Genomic DNA, 19,706 nt, shown 5'->3' with positions numbered 1-19,706 from the left:
TGTGTGTATGTCTCTGTGTATGTGTGTGTGTGTGTGTGTGTGTGTATATGTGTGTGCTCTCTCTCTCTGTGTGTGTGCTATCTAAGAGAAGAAAGAAAGATGTCTGTCTGTAGGATGCATTGCTATCTGTTGTGCTTCAGCGCTGAATGTGGAACGGTGGATTGAGGGTAAAGGGCTTGGGTAAATGCTGAATGCTGAACGGTGGTTTGAGGGTAAAGGCCTTGGGTAAATGCTGAATGGTGGATTGAGGGTAAAGGCCTTGGGTAAATGCTGAATGCTGAATGGTGGATTGAGGGTAAAGGCCTTGGGTAAATGCTGAATGCTGAATGGTGGATTGAGGGTAAAGGGCTTGGGTAAATGCTGAATGCTGAATGGTGGATTGAGGGTAAAGGCCTTGGGTAAATGCTGAATGCTGAATGGTGGATTGAGGGTAAAGGCCTTGGGTAAATGCTGAATGGTGGATTGAGGGTAAAGGCCTTGGGTAAATGCTGAATGCTGAATGGTGGATTGAGGGTAAAGGCCTTGGGTAAATGCTGAATGCTGAATGGTGGATTGAGGGTAAAGGCCTTGGGTAAATGCTGAATGCTGAATGGTGGATTGAGGGTAAAGGCCTTGGGTAAATGCTGAATGCTGAATGGTGGATTGAGGGTAAAGGCCTTGGGTAAATGCTGAATGCTGAATGGTGGATTGAGGGTAAAGGCCTTGGGTAAATGCTGAATGCTGAATGGTGGATTGAGGGTAAAGGCCTTGGGTAAATGCTGAATGCTGAATGGTGGATTGAGGGTAAAGGCCTTGGGTAAATGCTGAATGCTGAATGGCGGATTGAGGGTAAAGGGCTTGGGTAAATGCTGAATTCTGAATGGTAGTTTGAAGGTACAGTGCTTGGGTAAATTCTGAATGCTAAATGGTGGATTGAGGGTGAAGGTTGGGTTGTATTCACTAACAACGGAAGCAAACAGACCGTAAAAAGGAGGGATTGCCTGACCTTGTTGAATAAGAAAAGCTTATTTTCATTTTCCATTGCCGTTCTGCTATGTTTTGGTACGGTGTGCACTAATGAATATTACCCTGAGATGGAGTGAGTGGTAATGTTGTATTGCTGATAGTGTTTGTGACAGGCAGCTGCCTTGGAGGAAACGGAAGGACACACAGATTAAGAGTTTTGTGAAAACGGAAAGGCAATAAAATTTAATCTGAAACGGTTAGACACTCAGTGTTTTCTCAATATGAAACTGTTAGACACTCAGAGAAACACTCAGTGTCTAAGAGGTGACTATGAGATGTTGGCCTTCTAGGCATAGTTGCAAAGAAAAAGCCATATCTCAGACTGGCCACTCCTCTTTCTATTCTGGTTAGAGCCAGTTTGCGCTGTTCTGTGTAGGGAGTAGTACACAGCGTTGTACGAGATCTTCAGTTTCTTGGTAATTTCTCACATGGAATAGCCTTCATTTCTCAGAACAAGAATAGACTGATGAGTTTCAGAAGAAAGTTATTTGTTTCTAGCCATTTTGAGCCTGTAATCAAACCCACAATTGCTGATACTCCAGATACTCAACTAGTGTGAAGAAGGCCAGTTTATTGCTTCTTTAAGCAGAACAAAAGTTTTCAGCTATGCTAACATAATTGCAAAAGGGTTTTCTAATGATCAATTAGCCTTTTAAAATGATAAACTTGGATTAGCTAACACAACGTGCCATTGGAACACAGGAGTGATGGTTGCTGATAATGGGCCTCTGTACGCCTATGTAGATATTCCATAATAAATCAGCCGTTTCCAGCTACAATAGCCATTTACAACATTAACAATGTCTTCACTGTATTTTTGATCAATTTGATGTTATCTTAATGGACAAAAAATGTGCTTTTCTTTCAAAAACAAGGACATTTCTAAGTGACCCCAAACTTTTGAACGGAAGTTTACATACATAGTCAAACGCCGCTGTTCGATCCTGCCGACACTGGGTGTTTCTCAATATGTTTACAGTGGGTGTTTCTCAATAAGTACACTACAGTGGGTGTTTCTCAATTAGTTCACTATTATACACTATTATACAGTGGGTGTTTCTCAATATGCTTCCTACAGTGGGTGTTTCTCAATGTGTAAAACAGTGGTTGTTTCTCAATATGTTTTTAAGTGGGTGTTTCTCAATATGCAAATTGTTACTACAGTGGGTGTTTCTCAATCAGGGTTTTATACAGTGGGTGTTTCTCAATATGTGATCACTGGGTGTTTCTCAATAGGTGGGTGTTTCTCAATCTGACTACTACAGAGAGTTTTTCTCAATCTGAATACTACAGTGGGTGTTTTGCAATCAGTTCACTATTATACAGTGGGTGTTTCTCAATTTGATCACTATTATACAGTGGGTGTTTCTCAATATATATATATTTTTTTCTTCACCTTTATTTTACCAGGTAGGCAAGTTGAGAACAAGTTCTCATTTACAATTGTGACCTGGCCAAGATAAAGCAAAGCAGTTTTACACATACAACAACACAGAGTTACACATGGAGTAAAACAAACATACAGTCAATAATACAGTAGAAAAATAAGTCTACATACAATGTGAGCAAATGAGGTGAGATAAGGGAGGTAAAGGCAAAAAAAGGCCATGGTGGCGAAGTACATACAATATTGCAAGTAAAACACTGGAATGGTAGATTTGCAGTGGAAGAAAGTGCAAAGTAGAAATAGAAATAATGGGGTGCAAAGAAGCAAAATAAAGAAATACAGTACAGGAAGAGGTAGTTGTTTGGGCTAAATTATAGATGGGTTATGTACAGGTGCAGTAATCTGTGAGCTGCTCTGACAGCTGGTGCTTAAAGCTAGTGAGGGAGATAAGTGTTTTCAGTTTCAGAAATGTTTGTAGTTCGTTCCAGTCATTGGCAGCACTCCAGTCATTGGCAGCACTGGAAGGAGAGGCGGCCGAAGGAGGAATTGGCTTTGGGGGTGACCAGTGAGATATACCTGCTGGAGCATGTGCTACAGGTGGGTGCTGCTATGGTGACCAGCGAGCTGAGATAAGGGGGGACTTTACCTAGCAGGGTCTTGTAGACGACCTGGAGCCAGTGGGATTGGCGACGAATATGTAGCGAGGGCCAGCCAACGAGAGCGTACAGGTCGCAGTGGTGGATAGTATATGGGGCTTTGGTGACAAAACGGATGGCACTGTATAGACCGGATCCAATTTATTGAGTAGGGTATTGGAGGCTATTTTGTAAATGACATCGCCAAAGTCGAGGATCGGTAGGATGGTCAGTTTTACGAGGGTATGTTTGGCAGCATGAGTGAAGGATGCTTTGTTGCGAAATAGGAAGCCAATTCTAGATTTAACTTTGGATTGGAGATGTTTGATGTGAGTCTGGAAGGAGAGTTTACAGTCTAACCAGACACCCAGGTATTTGTAGATGTCCACATATTCTAAGTCAGAACCGTCCAGAGTAGTGATGCTGGACGGGCGGGCAGGTGCAGGCAGTGATTGGTTGAAGAGCATGCATTTAGTTTTACTTGTATTTAAGAGCAGTTGGAGGCCATGGAAGGAGAGTTGTATGGCATTAAAGCTCGTCTGGAGGGTAGTTAACACAGTGTCCAAAGAAGGGCCAGAAGTATACAGAATGGTGTCGTCTGCATAGAGGTGGATCAGAGATTCACCAGCAGCAAGAGCAACATCATTGATGTATACAGAGAAGAGAGTCGGCCCAAGAATTGAACCCTGTGGCACCTCCATAGAGACTGCTGCTCCTAGGAGGGGCAAGCAGTTCTTTGTGTAGAAGACATTGCCTCCTCCTAGGAGGGGCAAGCAGTTCTTTGTGTAGAAGACATTGCCTCCTCCTAGGAGAGGCAAGCAGTTCTTTGTGTAGAAGACATTGCCTCCCCCTAGGAGGGGCAAGCAGTTCTTTGTGTAGAAGACATTGCCTCCCCCTAGGAGGGGCAAGCAGTTCTTTGTGTAGAAGACATTGCCTCCTCCTAGGAGAGGCAAGCAGTTCTTTGTGTAGAAGACATTGCCTCCTCCTAGGAGAGGCAAGCAGTTCTTTGTGTAGAAGACCTTGTCTCCCCCTAAGAGGGGCAAGCAGTTCTTTGTGTAGAAGATGTAAATCATGACTGTGTGATTCTGTAACTTTGAGTTTGCTCTCAACTTCATCTTGAGTGTAATCACTTGCTTGAATAAACTCTCTATTAACTGGATAATTAGGCTCTGCCTGATCCTTGTATCGAGTTTTCCTCAACAACATGTACTTGTTGGTATTTCTAACCTTCGGTTCAATTATGCTTAGTGGGGTTTTGAAAAATAATGCCTCTTGTGTTCAGTGCTGGTAATACCGTATACCATGGGATGGCACAAGGACGGTATGAAGGTATGAACATCTGTACCACCCAAGCCTAGCAGTTCTCAGGGCAGTTCTCAGGGCAGTTCTCAGATGAGTACTCTGTATAACACATTTCAAAACATCGATGCAAGCTTCAACTGAAATATTCCCAGGATTGTCGACGTAATATGACGCAACCATGTAAAAAAAATATGCAATATTTCTTGAAAACAATGGTGGCTGGTTTTGAGCTGAATAGAGAGAAACTATAAAAAGTTTCCCACTCCCATCTCATATGTTGCCTGACTACAATATTTTATCTTGACACATTAATAAATAGATATTGTGTTCATTTTGGCATGTTTACCTGTCAACAATATCCACTGTAGTGTGTGTGGATCGCAAGCTAACTGACAAAGAATTGGTAGCTAGCTAGCTAGCCACAAAACATATGTAGCTAACCTTGGCTAACTATAGGTAACTGTCAAAATAAAAGAAACACCAACATAAAGAGTCTTAATAGGGTGTTGGGCCACCATGAGATAGAACAGCTTCAATGTGTCTTGGCACCAATTCTACAAGTGTCTGGAACTCTATTGGAGGGTTGCGATACCATTACCATCATTTTGTGTTTTTGTTGATGGTGGTGGAAAACGCTGTCTCAGGCGCCACTCCAGAATCTCCCATAAGTGTTGAATTGGGTTGAGATCTGGTGACTGAGACGGCCATGGCATATGGTTTTCCTGCTCATCAAACCATTCAGTGACCACTCGTGTCCTGTGAATGGGGGCATTGTCATTCTATGGAGGGATAGCCACGGTAGCTAAAATAATGGCCTTACCAGCATTTTTATACATGAGCCTAAGCATGATGGAATGTTAAAGTCAGGAACCACACCTGTGTGATAGCATCTGCTTTCAATATACTTTATATCCCTCATTTACTCAAGTGTTTCCATTTATGTTGGCAGTTGCCTGTACTTTGCATTGCAACATTAGTTGTAGGTATTTGTATTTTTTTTTTTACATAAAAAACTAGCTGGCTAGCTAAATACAATTCACAAATATCTGTGAAACGTTGGCATTTGTTTCATGTAGCTATCTTGTTTCGTCTGTATTGGTTAAAGGTAGTGCAGTAGTGTGAGTGCTTCTCAAATGTAACATTTTATGACTTCTCCACACTGTTGTCCTCACAAAATGTACTCAAGAGAACGTCCTTCGAAAACAAACTCTGAGCATGAGAGTGTGGAGCACAGTAATATGCAGATTGAGAAACAACCAGTGACTTTGTCTGTAGTGTGCTCCCTCCCTCCCTCCCTCCCTCCCTCCCTCCCTCACTCAATCTTACCATCATCTTGGTCTGGATATATGTTGACTTTAGTGGTGGTGTAGTGTGCACCGAGGCACCCTCCGATGGGCAGGGATAGCGTTACGTTGAAGCTCTCCTCCACCTCGTACAGGGAGTCGTCGATGACGACTACGCCACACTGTTTCTCTGTCTCTCCCTTGTCGAAGTGCAGGATGCTGCCGTGCTCCTCTGGCCTGGAAATATAGTCAGAGTAGGACAGGACTGTAGAGGGGACGGTACCAGTGGCTGAACCTGAGGGAGGAGGAGAGACGGGTGAGAGAAGGACAGGTACTGTACCCTGCTGAGAAGAGACAGATGAGGGAAGGAGAGGAGAGAGGCATGAGAGAAGGAGAGGAGAAAGGGATGAGAGAAGGAGATGAGAAATGGATGAGGATGAGAGAAGTAGAGGAGAGAGAGAGAGATCGAGGGAGAGGTACTGTACCCTGCTGAGTATAGCAGATCACCATGAGTTCCTGGCTGATGTCTCCACTCCTGTGGACAGGCACCAGCATCTCTCCAACATCCTCCTTTACCCAGTAACTGGACTGAGGGATGAACACTGTGGACTCTGTAGGAGAGGAGAGGAGGAGTAGAGGAGAGGAGAGCAGAAGGAGGAGAGAAGTGGGAGGAGAGGAGGAAAGGGGAGGATAGGAGGGAGATTGGAGGGGAGCAGAGGAGAGGAGGGGATGAGGAGAGAAGAGGAAGAGGAGAAGGAGGAGAGGAGGAAAGGGGAGGATAGGAGTGGGAGTAGAGGAGAGGAGCAGACGAGGGGAGGGGATGAGAAGAGGAGAGGAAGAGGATAAGGAGAGGGAGGGAGGACAGGAGGGGGATTGGAGAGTGTTAATCACATGTCAGATCAAACTGAAACATGGCACAATAACTTGTCTGCATATGAAATGCACCTTCCATTTTCTTTCCTAGACTGAAGAACAAGTCAGTTTGACAGCCATTTCTAAATACTGGGAAGTCACAGTAACCTCACAGTCTCTCTTCCTCTCTCTCTCGCTCTCTCTCTCTCTCTGTCTCTCTCTCTCGCTCTCTCTCTCTGTCTCTCTCTCTCTCGTCTCCCTCTCTATCTGTCTCCCTCTCTATCTGTCTCCCTCTCTATCTGTCTCTCTCTCTATCTGTCTCCCTCTCTCGCTCTCTCTCTCTGTCTCTCTCTCTCTCTGTCTCCCTCTCTATCTGTCTCTCTCTCTATCTGTCTCCCTCTCTATCTGTCTCTCTCTCTATCTGTCTCTCTCTCTGTCTCTCTCACTCTGTCTGTATCCTGCTCTCTCTCTGTCTCTCTCCGTCTCTCTCAGTCAGAGAAGAGTACGTGATTAAGAAAGAGAGTTAGAGCCAGTGAAAGCACCATCTATCAAACGCTAGAACTCAGAGAAGAGAGAAGTTGCTGGTGTCTGTGAAGTGACAGTTATTTTGCCCTCTAGACGCTTAGGGACTAATAATAAGACACTAACAGACCGGACTGGACCTTCTCTACATCCCTGATACCGCAGTGTGCGTGTGTGTGTGTGTGTGTGTGTGTGTGTGTGTGTGTGTGTGTGTGTGTGTGTGTGTGTGTGTGTGTGTGTGTGTGTGTATGTGCGTGTGTTTGTGTGTGTGCGTGTGTGTGTTTGCTAGGCCGAAGATGACAGACAGACAGACAGACAGACAGACAGACAGACAGACAGACAGACAGACAGACAGACAGACAGACAGACAGACAGACAGACAGACAGACAGACAGACAGACAGACAGACAGACAGACAGACAGACAGACAGACAGACAGACAGACAGACAGAGAGAGACAAAGAGAGAGAGAGAGACATACAGAGAGAGAGACAAAAAGAGAGAGAGAGAGAGAGACAGACAGACAGAAAGAGACGATCGATGGAGAGAGAAAGAGAGAAAGAGAGAGTAAGAGAGGGAGAGGGAGAAAGACAGGACCAGTAACGAAGATAGAGATAATGAAGATACAGTGAAATAGATAATGAAGATACAGTGATAGAGATAATTACCAGCCGCAAAGTGGTAAGCCACACAGGCTCACAGAACCGGGAAGCCGAGTGCGGAAGTAAAAATAGTCTGTCCTCAGTTGCAACACTCATTAACGAGTTCCAAGCTGCCTCTGGAAGCAACATCAGCACAAGAACTGTTCGTCGGGAGATTCATCAAATAGGTTTCCACGGCCGAGTAGCCGCACACAAGCCTAAGATCACCATGCGCAATGCCAAGTGTCAGCTAGAGTGGTGTAAAGTTCGCCGCCATTGGGCTGCGGAGCAATGGAAATGCATTCTCTGGAGTGATGAATCACGCTTCACCATCTGGCAGTCCGACAAACAAATGTGGGTTTGGCGATTGCCAGAAGAACGCTACCTGTCCGAATGCATAGTGCAAACTACAGTTGAAGTTGGACGTTTACATACACCTTAGCCAAATACATTTAAACTCAGTTTTTCACTATTCCTGACATTTAATCCTAGTAAAAATTCCCAGTCTTAGGTCAGTTAGGATCAGAACTTTATTTTAAGAATGTGAAATGTCAGAATAATAATAGAGAGAATTATTTATTTCAGGTTATTTTTCTTTAATCTCATTCCCAATGGGTCAGAAGTTTACATACACTCAATTAGTATTTGGTAGCATTGCCTTTAAATTGTTTAACTTGGGTCAAGCATTTCTTGTAGCCTTCCACAATCTTCCCACAATAAGTTGGTTGAATTTTGGCCCATTCCTCCTGACAGAGCTGGTGTAACTCAGTCAGGTTTGTAGGCCTGCTTGCTCGCACACGCTTTTTCAGTTCTGCCCACACATTTTCTATGGGATTGAGGTCAAGGCTTTGTGATGGCCACTCCAATACCTTGACTTTGTAGTCCTGAAGCCATTTTCCACAACTTTGAAAGTATGCTTGGGGTCATTGTCCATTTGGTAGACCCATTTGTGACCAAGCTTTAACTTCCTGACTGATGTCTTGAGATGTTTCTTCAATATTTCCATGTAATTTTCCTTCGTCGTGATGCTATCTATTTTGTGAGGTGCACCAGACCCTCCTGCAGCAAAGCACCCCCACAACATGATGTTGCCACCCCCGTGCTTCGCGGTTGGAACAGTGTTCAAGCCTCCCCCTTTTTCCTCCAAACATAACGGTGGTCATTATGCCAAACAGTTCAACTTTGTTTGATCAGACCAGAGGACATTTTCTCCAAAAGGTACGATCTTTGTCCCCATGTACAGTTGCAAACCGTAGTCTGGCTATTTTATGGCAGTTTTGGAGCAGCAGCTTCTTCCTTGCTGAGCGACCTTTCAGGTTATGTCACGACTTCCGCTGAAGTTGCCTCTCTTTGTTCGGCGGCGTTCGGCGGTCGACGTCACCGGCTTTCTAGCCGCCACCGATCTACGTTTCTTTGTCCATTTGTTTTGTCTTGATTGTACACACCTGGTATCCATTACGTTATAATTTATTCCCTATTTAACCCTCTGGTTCCCACATGGTTTTGTGCGTGTTTGTTCTTTGTTAAGTGGTCGCTCTTTTGTGTCGAGCTGGATTGTTTTCCCTGTGTGGAATTAGTTTGTGATTTATTCGAGTAAAGTACGTTTTTACTCAGTTCTGTGTCCTGTGCCTGACTCCGTCCTACCCGCTGCACACTGACACTTGACAGGTTATGTTGATATAGGACTCGTTTTACTGTGGATATAGATACTTTTGTACCTGTTTCCTCCAGCATCTTCACAACGTCCTTTGCTGTTGTTCTGGGATTGATTTGAACTTTTTGCACCAAAGCAAGTTCATCTCTAGGAGACAGAACGCGTCTCCTTCCTGAGGGGTATGATGGCTGCGTGGTCCCATGGTGTTTATACTTGCGTACTTTTGTTTGTACAGATGAACGTGGTACCTTCAGGCGTTTGGAAATTGCTCCCAAGGATGAACCAGCCTTGTGGAGGTCTACAATTTTTTTTCTGAGGTCTTGGCTGATTTCTTTTGATTTTCCCATGATGTCAAGCAAAGAGGCACTGAGTTTGAAGGTAGGCCTTGAAATACATCCACAGGTACACCTACAATTGACTCAGATGATGTAAATTAGCCTATCAGAAGCTTTTAAAGCCATGACATAATTTCTGGAATTTTCCAAGCTGTTTAAAATCACAGTCAACTTAGTGTATGTAAACTTCTGACCCACTGGAATTGTGATACAGTGAATTATAAGTGAAATAATCTGTCTGTAAACAATTGTTGGAAAAATGACTTGTGTCATGCACAAAGTAGATGTCCTAACCGACTTGCCAAAACTATAGTTTGTTAACAAGAAATTTGTGGAGTGGTTGAAAAACAAGTTTTAATGACTAATGTAAACGTCCGACTTCAACTGTATGTATTGTTAGGTGGAGGAGGAATAATGGCCTGGGGCCGTTATTCATGGCTAGGCCCCTTAGTTCCACTGAAGGGAAATCGTAACGCTACAGAATAGAATGACATTGTCACGACTTCCGCCGAAGTCGGCTCCTCTCCTTGTTCGGGCGGCGGTCGACGTCACCGGCTTTCTAGCCATCGCCGCTCCATTTTTCATGTATCCATTTGTTTTGTCTCGTTCCCTGCACACCTGGTTTTCATTCCCCCAATCAATCTACATGTATTTATTCCTATGTTCCCCCTCATGTCTTTGTGTATGATTGTTTTTGTGTGGTACGTGTATTTGTACGCACAAGGCTTGCGTGCGTTTTCTCTCATGTTATTTCACGAAGTCTGTTTGTATACATTTGATGGTTGTGACTGTTTTTTTGCGTGTTTTACACTTTGCCTTGTTGGTTGGAGGTTTTTTTGGACGCAGCTGCGTCCGTCTGTATATTCTCTCCTGACTAAATAAAGTGCGCGCCTGTTCACAATTCTCTGCTCTCCTGCACCTGACTTCAGCACAAGTACGCACACGCCTGAAAGACATTCTAGACAATTCTGTGCTTCCAACTTTGTGGCAACAGTTTGGGAAAAGCCCTTTCCTGTTTCAACATGACAATGCCTCCGTGCACAAAGCAAAGTCCATACAGAAATGGTTTGTCGAGATCGGTGTGGAAGAACTTGACTGGCATTCACAGAACCCTGACCTCAACCCCATCGAACACCTTCGGGATGAATTGGAACGTCGACTGTGAGCCAGGCCTAATTGCCCAAAATCAGTGCCCGACCTCACTAATGCTCTTGTGGCTGAATGGAAGCAAGTCCCCACAGCAATGTTCCATCATCTAGTGCAAAGAGTGGAGAGTGGAGGCTTTTACAGCAGAAAAGGGGGGACCAACTCCATATTAATGCCCATGATTTTGGAATGAGATGTTCAACGAGCAGGTGTCCACATACTCTTGTTCATGTATTGTATCAAGAAAAGAAAATATCGAGATAGGACAAACATAGATTTATGGGTAAGGCCAAAATGTCACAAATATTACAACTTGAATTATTTCTCAGTTATGCTTTAAGATACAAATGTCAAATTTATGTCAACAATTCTTCCTCCAAGGGACCCTTTTATGGATAAAATTTCAAAATCCCCCAAAAATCATGGTATGTCTTTGTTTGATGAAGAATCACCCAGAGCGAGAAAGAGAGAGAGAGAGAAAGAGAGGGAGAGAGAATGAGTGAAAGTGAGACTGGCAATAGACAGTGGAGAAAAAAAGAATCAAAAATCCATTCTTTCAGCCTGAGACAGAGACACGCCTAATGCATCCCGATGATGTCATCACTGTAAATCAATCGGTTAAAACCCAGGGTTCTCCTGGGCCACACAGCAGGGGTCAGAGTGTCTCTTTCCATATTTCTCTCCTCTCTCGCTTACTCAATTCAATTACATTTCAATTTATGGCTTTATTGGCATGGCAGACATATGTTTACATTGCCAATGCAAGTGAAATAGTTAAATGAAGGTTAAATAATAAGTAAATAAAAGTAGATAATAAACAAAAGTGAAATAAACAAAAAATGAACACTCACAAAAGTTCCAAAATAATAACGAACTTTCACATGTCATTATGTCTATGTACAGTGTTATAACGATGTGCAAATAGTTAAAGTACAAATATATATATATATATATATACTGCTCAAAAAAATAAAGGGAACGCTTAAACAACACAATGTAACTCCAAGTCAATCACACTTCTGTGAAATCAAACTGTCCACTTAAGAAGCAACACTGATTGACAATAAATTTCACATGCTGTTGGAATAGACAACAGGTGGAAATTATAGGCAATTAGCAAGACACCCCCAATAAAGGAGTGGTTCTGCAGGTGGTGACCACAGACCACTTCTCAGTTCCTATGCTTCCTGGCTGATGTTTTGGTCACTTTTGAATGCTGGCGGTGCTTTCACTCTAGTGGTAGCATGAGACGGAGTCTACAACCCACACAAGTGGCTCAGGTAGTGCAGCTCATCCAGGATGGCACATCAATGCGAGCTGTGGCAAGAAGGTTTGCTGTGTCTGTCAGCGTAGTGTCCAGAGCATGGAGGCGCTACCAGGAGACAGGCCAGTACATCAGGAGACGTGGAGGAGGCCGTAGGAGGGCAACAACCCAGCAGCAGGACCGCTACCTCCGCCTTTGTGCAAGGAGGAGCAGGAGGAGCACTGCCAGAGCCCTGCAAAATGACCTCCAGCAGGCCACAAATGTGCATGTGTCAACTCAAACGGTCAGAAACAGACTCCATGAGGGTGGTATGAGGGCCCGACGTCCACAGGTGGGGGTTGTGCTTACAGCCCAACACCGTGCAGGACATTTGGCATTTGCCAGAGAACACCAAGATTGGCAAATTCGCCACTGGCGCCCTGTGCTCTTCACAGATGAAAGCAGGTTCACACTGAGCACATGTGACAGACGTGACAGTCTGGAGACGCCATGGAGAACGTTCTGCTGCCTGCAACATCCTCCAGCATGACCGGTTTGGCGGTGGGTCAGTCATGGTGTGGGGTGGCATTTCTTTGGGGGGCCGCACAGCCCTCCATGTGCTCGCCAGAGGTAGCCTGACTGCCATTAGGTACCGAGATGAGATCCTCAGACCCCTTGTGAGACCATATGCTGGTGCAGTTGGCCCTGGGTTCCTCCTAATGCAAGACAATGCTAGACCTCATGTGGCTGGAGTGTGTCAGCAGTTCATGCAAGAGGAACTGAATCCAATTGAGCACATCTGGGACATCATGTCTCGCTCCATCCACCAACGCCACGTTGCACCACAGACTGTCCAGGAGTTGGCGGATGCTTTAGTCCAGGTCTGGGAGGAGATCACTCAGGAGACCATCCGCCACCTCATCAGGAGCATGCCCAGGCGTTGTAGGGAGGTCATACAGGCACGTGGAGGCCACACACACACACTACTGATCCTCATTTTATCTTGTTTTAAGGACATTACATCAAAGTTGGATCAGCCTGTAGTGTGGTTTTCCACTTTAATTTTGAGTGTGACTCCAAATCCAGACCTCCATGGGTTGATAAATTGGATTTCCATTGATTATTTTTGTGTGATTTTGTTGTCAGCACATTCAACTATGTAAAGAAAAAAGTATTTAATAAGATGATTTCATTCATTCAGATCTAGGATGTGTTATTTTAGTGTTCCCTTTTTTGAGCAGTGTATATAAAAAAATCAAGAGACATGTGGGTTGTATTTACTATGGTGTTTGTTCTACACTGGTTGCCCTTTTCTTGTGGCAACAGGTCACAAATCTTGCTGCTGTGATGGCACACTGTGGTTTTTCACCCAGTAGATATGGGAGTTTATCAAAATTGGATTTGTTCAAAATTCTTTATGGGTCTGTGTAATCTGAGGGAAATATGTGTCTCTAATATGGTCATACATTTGGCAGGAGGTTAGGAAGTGCAGCTCAGTTTCCACCACATTTTGTGGGCAGTGTGCACATAGCCTGTCTTCTCCTGAGAGCCTGGTCTGAATAGGTGACATTTCTCAATAGCAAGGCTATGCTCACTGAGTCTGTACAGCTTTCTTTAATTTTGGGTCAGTCACAGAGGTCAGGTATTCTGCCACGTTGTACTCTCTGTTTAGGGCAACTAATTATGTTGCTGTCCTCGGGTTCTGTGGGGTCTGTTTGTGTTTGTAAACAGAGCCCAGGACCCTCTTGCTTAGGGGACTCTTCTCCTGGTTCATCTCTCTCTGTGTTTTTGTCTCTCTCTCTCTGTCTCACTCACTCCACCCTCCCCTCTCTCCCTCAATCCGCTACCCCGTATCTCTCTGTCTCCCTCACTCCACTACCCCCTCTCTCTCGGTCTCCCTCACTCTACTACCCCCTCTCTCTCCGTCTCCCTCACTCTACTACCCCCTCTCTCTCTGTCTCCCTCACTCCGCTACCCCCCTCTCTCTCTTCGTCTCCCTCACTCCGCTACCCCCTCTCTCTTCGTCTCCCTCACTCTACTACTCCCTCTCTCTCCGTCTCCCTCACTCCACTACCCCCTCTCTCCGTCTCCCTCACTCCGCTACCCCCTCTCTCTCCGTCTCCCTCACTCCACTACCCCCTCTCTCTCCATCTCCCTCACTCCACTACCCCCTCTCTCTCCATCTCCCTCACTCCACTACCCCCTCTCTCCGTCTCCCTCACTCCGCTACCCCCTCTCTCCGTCTCCCTCACTCCGCTACCCCCTCTCTCTCCGTCTCCCTCACTCCACTACCCCCTCTCTCTCCGTCTCCCTCACTCCACTACCCCCTCTCTCTCCGTCTCCCTCACTCCACTACCCCCTCTCTCTCCATCTCCCTCACTCCACTACCCCCTCTCTCTCGGTCTCCCTCACTCTACTACCCCCTCTCTCTCCGTCTCCCTCACTCTACTACCCCCTCTCTCTTCGTCTCCCTCACTCTGCTACCCCCTCTCTCTTCGTATCCCTCAATCTGCTACCCACTTTCTCTCGGTCTCCCTCACTCTACTATCCCCTCTCTCTCCGTCACCCTCACTCCACTACCCCCTCTCTCCGTCTCCCTCACTCCGCTACCCCCTCTCTCTCCGTCTCCCTCACTCCACTACCCCTCTCTCTCCATCTCCCTCACTCCGCTACCCCCTCTCTCTTCGTATCCCTCAATCTGCTACCCCCTCTCTCTCCGTCTCCCTCACTCCACTACCCCCTCTCTCTCTCCGTCTCCCTCACTCCGCTACCCCCTCTCTCTCCATCTCCCTCACTCCACTACCCCCTCTCTCTCCGTCTCCCTCACTCCACTACCCCCTCTCTCTCGGTCTCCCTCACTCTACTACCCCCTCTCTCTTCGTCTCCCTCACTCCGCTACCCCCTCTCTCTTCGTATCCCTCAATCTGCTACCCCCTTTCTCTCGGTCTCCCTCACTCTACTACCCCTCTCTCTCGGTCTCCCTCACTCTACTACCCCCTCTCTCTCCGTCTCCCTCACTCCACTACCCCCTCTCTCCGTCTCCCTCACTCCGCTACCCCCTCTCTCTCCGTCTCCCTCACTCCACTACCCCCTCTCTCTCCATCTCCCTCACTCCACTACCCCCTCTCTCTTCGTCTCCCTCACTCTACTACCCCCTCTCTCTCTGTCTCCCTCACTCCACTACCCCCTCTCTCTCTGTCTCCCTCACTCCGCTACCCCCTCTCTCTCCGTCTCCCTCACTCCGCTACCCCCTCTCTCTTCGTCTCCCTCTACTACCCCCTCTCTCTCCGTCTCCGTCACTCCACTACCCCCTCTCTCCGCCTCCCTCACTCCGCTACCCCCTCTCTCTCCGTCTCCCTCAATCCGCTACCCCCTCTCTCTCCGTCTCCCTCACTCCGCGACCCCCTCTCTCTCCTTCTCCCTCACTCCACTACCCCCTCTCTCTTCGTCTCCCTCACTCTACTACCCCCTCTCTCTCGGTCTCCCTCACTCTACTACCCCCTCTCTCTTCGTCTCCCTCACTCTACTACCCCCTCTCTCTACGTCTCCCTCACTCCACTACCCCCTCTCTCCGTCTCCCTCACTCCGCTACCCCCTCTCTCTCCGTCTCCCTCACTCCACTACCCCCTCTCTCTCTCCGTCTCCCTCACTTCGCTACCCCCTCTCTCTCCATCTCCCTCACTCCACTACCCCCTCTCTCTCTGTCTCCCTCACTCTACTACCCCCTCTCTCTCCGTCTCCCTCACTCCGCTACCCCCTCTCTCTCTGTCTCCCTCACTCCGCTAGCCTTCTCTTACTCTCCCTCCATCCATATCTCTTTTCAGTTTCTCATCTCTCTCTCCATCCATATCGCCTTTCTCTCTCTCTCCATCAATATCTCCTTTCTCTCTCTCTCTCTCATCCATATGTCCTTTCTTTCTTTCTCGCTCTCTCTCGCGCTCTCTCTTTCTCGCTCTCTCTCTCCATCCATATCTACCTCTCTCTCTCTCTCTCTCTCTCTCTCCATCCTGTTTCTCCTCTCTTTCGCTCTCTCTGTCTCTCTCTCTATCTACATCCACACCTTCTCTACATCCACACCTCCACACCTTCTAATGAATACCTGATGAAAATCTCCCGTTTGTCTGTTTTTCCTACTTTTCCTCTCTTTATTTCAGTCTCTCCCTTCCTAGAAGAAACAGCAACCTTACTCCTAAACACACCAGGGTTATCTTCCAACGGCCGCGTTAGAAAAACAACCCCTCATCATCCCTTTAATTATTAATGTGTATGTGTGTGTGTATGTGTGTGTGTGTGTGTGTATGTGTGTGTGACTCAGAGCTTTAGGGCAGGAGACTTCACACAGATTAAACTTCACACGTATTAAACCACTAACTGGGTTCGTTCAGTGAGTCATCTAGACATTTTGGGGGTTTTGGGGCTGTGGCCCAACTGAAGCCTTCTGAGTGTTTGCATTACACACTACACTACATTACTACTGCATTACACACTTAGAGCAAAACATGTATTAAGACCCAACCACATTTGTAGCCATGACCCAAGACAAGCATAACGAATGTGTACGATGTGTATGTCCTCACACAAACTGTAAAGAAAGTAGCGCTGAACAGATAAGAGACCATCCTCGGTAGATATTAGTGGTGCGTTGAAAAGTCTTCTCAACGTTATAGGGAGCAGTGTTAAACTAACTAGACTGATCCGACATAGGGTTGACTTTAGAAAAAACAAGACTGATCCGACATAGGGTTGACTTTAGAAAAAACAAGACTGATCCGACATAGGGTTGACTTTAGAAAAAACAAGACTGATCCGACATAGGGTTGACTTTAGAAAAAACAAGACTGATCTGACATAGGGTTGACTTTAGAAAAAACAAGACTGATCCGACATAGGGTTGACTTTAGAAAAAACAAGACTGATCTGACATAGGGTTGACTTTAGAAAAAACAAGACTGATCTGACATAGGGTTGACTTTAGAAAAAACAAGACTGATCTGACATAGGGTTGACTTTAGGAAAAATAAGACTGATCTGACATAGGGTTGACTTTAGAAGAAACAAGACTGATCTGACATAGGTTTGCCTTTAGAAAAAACAGGACTGATCTGTCATAGGGTTGACTTTAGAAAAAACAAGACTGATCCGACATAGGGTTGACTTTAGAAAAAACAAGACTAATCTGACATAGGGTTGACTTTAGAAAAAACAAGACTGATCTGACATAGGGTTGACTTTAGAAAAAACAAGACTGATCTGACATAGAGTTGACTTTAGAAAAAACAGGACTGATCTGTCATAGGGTTGACTTTAGAAAAAACAAGACTGATCCGACATAGGGTTGACTTTAGAAAAAACAAGACTAATCTGACATAGGGTTGACTTTAGAAAAAACAAGACTGATCTGACATAGGGTTGACTTTAGAAGAAACAGGACTGATCTGACATAGGGTTGACTTTAGAAGAAACAAGACTGATCTGACATAGGGTTGACTTTAGAAAAAACAAAACTGATCCGACATAGAGTTGACTTTAGAAAAAACAGGACTGATCTGTCATAGGGTTGACTTTAGAAAAAACAAGACTGATCTGACATAGGGTTGACTTTAGAAAAAACAAGACTGATCTGACATAGAGTTGAAATTTAGAAAAAACAAGACTGATCTGACATAGGGTTGACTTTAGGAAAAACAAGACTGATCTGACATAGGATTGACTTTAGAAAAAACAAGACTGATCTGACATAGGGTTGACTTTAGAAGAAACAAGACTGATCTGAGTCTTATACACTGATAACATAGAGAGAGGCTAGCTACCGTCTTATACACTGATAACATAGAGAGAGGCTAGCTACCGTCTTATACACTGATAACATAGAGAGAGGCTAGCTACCGTCTTATACACTGATAACATAGAGAGAGGCTAGCTACCCTCTTATACACTGATAACATAGAGAGAGGCTAGCTACCGTCTTATACACTGATAACATAGAGAGAGGCTAGCTACCCTCTTATACACTGATAACATAGAGAGAGGCTAGCTACCCTCTTATACACTGATAACATAGAGAGAGGCTAGCTACCGTCTTATACACTGATAACATAGAGAGAGGCTAGCTACCGTCTTATACACTGATAACATAGAGAGAGGCTACCTACCGTCTTATACACTGATAACATAGAGAGAGGCTAGCTACCCTCTTATACACTGATAACATAGAGAGAGGCTAGCTACCCTCTTATACACTGATAACATAGAGAGAGGCTAGCTACCCTCTTATACACTGATAACATAGAGAGAGGCTAGCTACCGTCTTATACACTGATAACATAGAGAGAGGCTAGCTACCCTCTTATACACTGATAACATAGAGAGAGGCTAGCTACCGTCTTATACACTGATAACATAGAGAGAGGCTAGCTACCCTCTTATACACTGATAACATAGAGAGAGGCTAGCTACCGTCTTATACACTGATAACATAGAGAGAGGCTAGCTACCGTCTTATACACTGATAACATAGAGAGAGGCTAGCTACCCTCTTATACACTGATAACATAGAGAGAGGCTAGCTACCCTCTTATACACTGATAACATAGAGAGAGGCTAGCTACCCTCTTATACACTGATAACATAGAGAGAGGCTAGCTACTGTCTTATACACTGATAACATAGAGAGAGGCTAGCTACCGTCTTATACACTGATAACATAGAGAGAGGCTAGCTACTGTCTTATACACTGATAACATAGAGAGAGGCTAGCTACCGTCTTATACACTGATAACATAGAGAGAGGCTAGCTACCGTCTTATACACTGATAACATAGAGAGAGGCTAGCTACCCTCTTATACACTGATAACATAGAGAGAGGCTAGCTACCCTCTTAGACACTGATAACAGGGGTAGTTCATGTCATTAGCAAAAGAAGCTCAACTGATGTCCTCAACGTTAGAACTAAAGGCTGAGCTTGAAAACAAAGCTATAACACAAAAAGTGTGTGTGTGTGTGTGTGTGTGTGTGTGTGTGTGTGTGTGTGTGTGTGTGTGTGTGTGTGTGTGTGTGTGTGTGTGTGTGTGTGTGTGCGCGCGTGCGTGCATGTGTGTGTGTGTGTTTGCGGGTGTGTGTTTGTTTGTGTGTGAGTCCTCGAAATTAAGAGAAACATCACCAGCCAGACAGTGACTAGCCTCTGGAGAGAGCATCTGAAGGCTAACCCACAGACATCCTCAGGCAGCTCTCATGGTAACAGACACTAGTTCTGTTTTCTGGCATTTATAGTGTACATGGATTCTGAATTCTGCTCGATATTCAGTCTGTTTATTCTGTTTATTGTGGCAGCACCATTTCACATCATTTCTGGGTATATGTCAATGTACTTGGGGGATAAAGGTGGGATGTGATTCTGATAAAATGACTACAACGTCTTCGGTCACGATTAAGAAAAATAAGACAAACTAGCCTGATCTAACATTTAGGGAAGGTAGCAGGGCTAACACACAAACTAGCCTGATCTAACCTTTAGGGAATGTAGCTGAAGGCTAACACACAAACTAGCCTGATCTAACCTTTAGGGAATGTAGCTGAAGGCTAACACACAAACTAGCCTGATCTAACATTTAGGGAAGGTAGCAGGGCTAACACACAAACTAGCCTGATCTAACATTTAGGGAAGGTAGCAGGGCTAACACACAAACTAGCCTGATCTAACA

General features: G+C 45.3%; 1 protein-coding gene across 1 annotated transcript in view; it reads right to left on the bottom strand.

The window, feature by feature from the left end:
• Nucleotides 1–19,706, bottom strand: part of LOC106590844 (FRAS1-related extracellular matrix protein 2) — a 244,869-nt gene that overhangs the window by 109,223 nt on the left and 115,940 nt on the right. Inside the window, exons 6-7 of the mRNA XM_045690232.2 lie at nt 6,098–6,223; nt 5,656–5,907 (exon numbers count right to left, since the gene is read on the bottom strand). Coding sequence (XP_045546188.1) covers nt 5,656–5,907; nt 6,098–6,223 — 378 coding nt within the window. The remainder of the gene's footprint in view (nt 1–5,655; nt 5,908–6,097; nt 6,224–19,706) is intronic.

The sequence above is a fragment of the Salmo salar genome, chromosome 11 (genome assembly GCF_965601325.2).
Source record: "Salmo salar chromosome 11, fSalSal1, whole genome shotgun sequence".
In the NCBI taxonomy this organism is placed as follows: domain Eukaryota; kingdom Metazoa; phylum Chordata; class Actinopteri; order Salmoniformes; family Salmonidae; genus Salmo; species Salmo salar.
The sequence above is the reverse complement of the archived record's forward strand: the minus strand, read 5'-3'. Positions and strand labels throughout refer to the sequence as shown.